This window comes from Gavialis gangeticus, unplaced genomic scaffold (genome assembly GCF_001723915.1).
Source record: "Gavialis gangeticus isolate Ggan-Ray unplaced genomic scaffold, GavGan_comp1, whole genome shotgun sequence".
NCBI lineage: Eukaryota > Metazoa > Chordata > Crocodylia > Gavialidae > Gavialis > Gavialis gangeticus.
The window spans coordinates 132,519,038-132,523,031 of NW_017729022.1; the positions used below are offsets into that span (position 1 = coordinate 132,519,038).

At 41.0% G+C, this 3,994-nt stretch overlaps 1 protein-coding gene across 5 annotated transcripts in view; it reads left to right on the top strand.

Annotated features, from left to right (window-relative positions):
• MCM8 (minichromosome maintenance 8 homologous recombination repair factor) overlaps positions 1–3,994 on the top strand; it is a 39,186-nt gene that overhangs the window by 18,771 nt on the left and 16,421 nt on the right. For all 5 annotated transcript variants that reach the window (XM_019516202.1, XM_019516206.1, XM_019516203.1 and 2 more), the window contains exons 11-12: positions 509–539; positions 931–1,071. In XM_019516202.1, coding sequence (XP_019371747.1) covers positions 509–539; positions 931–1,071 — 172 coding nt within the window. The remainder of the gene's footprint in view (positions 1–508; positions 540–930; positions 1,072–3,994) is intronic.

Here is a 3,994-nt window from a genome sequence, read left to right on the forward strand (position 1 = left end):
GTGCACAGTTCTGTTATGTTCTGTAGTCTGCCTGTGGCACCCCAGCACTACTGGAGGAATTGAGATGCGAGACTAAAACAGTGGACATGAAGCAGATAATGCAGGGCCAGAAGGTAGTCCTGGAGGATTCCAGGACACTACAGCTAAGCTCTGTGGAATCCATGACCACTTCAAATGGCAGCACAGTCGAGCAGGAGGTTTATGCTGATTACAAGTAGTTATGCTGCAAAGATAAGAGAGGATAGAGCAACTATTGTGTAACTAGTTCTTTTTTTTATGTGTGTACAGGCTGAAATGAGTACAGCTCATTTAATGATAAGCAGAATTGGCTGTCCAAAAAGTTCAAGGAGTTTGATACTGTATTTTTAAGAAGGCTTTGGTTTTGATGTGATTTTAATATGAAGAAATGAACTTCTGTACCTGTTCTATAATTGAGACAGAGTAAATGATTCTGTAGTGGTAATATGAGATCCGTATTAATCACATTTTAATGTCTTGGGTTTTTCAGCTCACTTTGTCCTACTATATATGGCCATGAAGTAAGTAATTTTTACAGTTCAGCTTTTCATTCTGATTTCAAACTTATTTACAACTTGGTTACAGTGAACTCCCAAGGGATTTTTTTTTTTTTTAAAGCTTAGCAATGTGGAAAAAACTGATACCTTCTCCCCCATCCCACTCCAGCCGCCAGCTAACGTTTGGATTCAATGTTCCTTTTTCCATGTCAGTTCACAAACAGAAATCCCAGAAAAGAACCTAGATAGGGAATGGTGCAAGGGTGGGAGCTCTCGTTCCTTTTCAACCTTTTCTTGCACTGTACAATTTTTCCCTTTTACATGGTTCAGTTGAACACAGCTAGCTCTGGGAAGCAGTTATTACCAGTGGTTACTGTTGCCTAATTCTGACTAGTGTCTGTATTTACCTTTCTAGATTGTAAAGGCAGGCTTGGTGCTGGCATTGTTTGGAGGATGCCAAAAATATGTTGATGACAAAAACAGAATTCCAGTGCGAGGAGACCCACATGTTTTGGTGGTTGGCGATCCAGGATTGGGAAAGAGTCAGATGTTGCAAGTATGGGTTAATTTAGCATGATGGAGAGTGGATGCATGCTTGTTGCTTTGTCTCTAACCCCTTGCACTGAGTGTTTCTTTGCATGTGCAGCCCTGTGATCCACTGCAGAAGCAGCCAGAGTGCAGAATGCTGCCCTGGGACTGAAGGATTACATTGGAGTTAGTTGGGATCAGAATCCCCACACCATCTCTCCCAGACTTTTAACTGTGCAGGGGAGATATCTGTTCTCTGGGGTTACTAGGACTCTGGTACCTCCCCTCTTCTATGTGGCCTCAAGGGGATAAACTGTGAGGAGGAGGCAGCTGCAGACTTCAGCTTGTAGTAGCAGCTACAGAAGCAGCCCAAAGCAGTGATAGAAGGACATTGAGAGGCATCTACATTTTTCACTGGATTTTCTCTTCCCTGTTCTGCTTTGGCTAGTTTACATTAAGCCAGAAGTGTCAAACTCGCCCCAGGCTAAATATAGATGAGGAGGAAAGTGGGGAGGGTCTTCTAGGTCGTATTCACGAGTCTAGGGGCAGCAGGTCTGGGGCCAAAGGTTGGGATTGGGTAGTGGCTGTGGCATGGGTCCAACAGTGGTGCAAGTCCAGGGGCAGTAGTGGGGTTGGACAGTAGCAGGCAAGCAACGGCTATATCTGCACAGCCCTAGCACACTTCCATAATTCTGATGAGTTCTGCCATGGGCAGTAACCCAGCCCCCAACTTCTGGGCTCCTACCAAACTACCAGAGGGCCTAATGGAACGGTCCATGGACCAGATGTTTGATACCATGTCTCTTTAGTATCTACAGTTCTGTTTCACTCCCTCACTGCCCCTCTTATCCTCTTTACTGCCCTGTCCCCCTTGTATACCTTTCCCACTCTTAACAATTAAGTAAGCCCACAGAAAAAAAAATCTTGTGTGCTGTTCCTCTTCCCTGTCTTTTGTCTGCTTAATTGTAAGCTCTTCAGGACCAAGACTACTTGCAGTTCTTTATCTGCCACAAACGGACCCAATCTTGGCTCTTAAGCACTAAATTCAATAATAACTGTGATTAATACTAGAAAGTCTTCATTTTAAATTATACACAATTTAAGCTCTGCATCTTTTTTCAGTTAGAGTAAATTCTAACAGAAACACACTTTTACCCTTTCATCTGTTTTTATTCAGATTTCTGTTTTTGTTAAATACCAGTACACTAAATAATTAAAATCCCTTCTAGACTGCTTTAAATGTTAAATGAATGCCTTTTAGTGAATCTTCTGTTGTTTTCACTTTTCCCAATGACATCTAGAAGTGAACAAAAAATGGACATATGAGTATTACACTTGACATAATGTACCTGACTAAATTTTCTATGGCATGCTTTATATACAGCAAGTGAAGGCAAGGATAGTCTTGTGAATGGGATAAAGAATTGGGAATTGAGACCTTGGATATTATTTTAGTTTCAGGGATGGGCTTTCTGTGACCTTGTGGGAAATCTTCAAAATCACAAACAGCAATTAGGTACACAGTCTTCAGTGACTTTGGAGGGAATGCAAATCTTCTCTGTCTCAATTGCCTCATCTTCCCCATACTGAGGATAGGGGATTATAATTTACAAAATGTGTTACATTCTGAGAATACTTGCGAAATGAATTTTAAGATACTTTGACAGTACAATGGAATAGCGAAATCCTATACTATTAATAAAGCTCACTTTCTTTTTGCTCAGACTGTGACAGCAAGATGATATCAGACATCTTTTGAAAGGCAGAGCTTCTAATGACATATTGCCTCAACTGGCAGTATAGGAGAAATTAGTTTGTAAAAGTGCTGGTGTGGGTATTTTTAAAAATGAATTACTGAGCTAGCTTTACGATATTGTACCATACCACTAACAGGGTGTCACATTTATTAAGATGGAAAGCAGTGTTTTTAAGTATTGCGGCCAAGAAAAGGGTTGTAATTTTCTATGTGAACAATAACGTGCAATTATGTTAACATACCTGCCAAAACTTAAGAACCCTGTTTACTATCTGGAATAAATCTCTTGTAAGCGATAGATTAATGATTATAGCAAAGAGTGGGAGGAAGGCAATTCATTGGTGGAGACACCAAAAATATGTAAAAGCCATGAATCTTAAAATCTGAAGATGTGGTTGATAGAATTGAAAAAAGGAACTATTTGTGAAGTAGAGACAATATGAAGGAATACATCAATATATCTTAATTTCTTTGCTTCACTCTTCCTTTGTCCTTCTCTCTAGAAGCATTCTTTGAACATCTTTTTCCACATGTACTTATTGTACGAAGAATATTTCCAATCCACATCTTGACTAGTACAATTACACGCGCTCCTTTTTAGCACAACTGGATGGAGTGCTTTTTGTAGTAATCTGTAAACATGCAGGCTCTTTGTTTTCTGTTTTTAAAAAGTTTTTGAATCGGTTTCTTTTTGATATTGGCACATCTATGATTCTGATTTAGAATATTTGAGCCAAGTTCAGGGCTTTATGTATAAATCTCTTGCGTACAAATTTATTCCTGTTTTACCCTAAGTGGGAATGCTGTCACAAGCAGGGATCTGGGTTTTCTGTTTCCCATGGGAAAACAGAGGAAAATGCAGATTTTCCCTATTTACCTGAGGAAAACATGGATTTCTTATCTTAATGGAGAAACCCACGGGTTTTGCAGCGTTCCAGCCTGCAAGGGGGTGGAAGACAGTGGGAGGAGAATGGTCAGACAGGGGAAGCCATGTGCATGTGTATGTCACCAGCAGGCCAGGGGTAGAGGTGTGGAAGTGAGGGGCACCAGCAAGGCTGGAGGGAGTTATGGGGGTGGGGAATGAGGGGCACCAGTTGGGCTGGAGGGGTTGTGTGTGTATGGGGGGGCCTTTCATTTTAATCACAGATTTGGCAGAGATGGAGAAACCACATCTAGAGTATCGCATTTAGTTCTG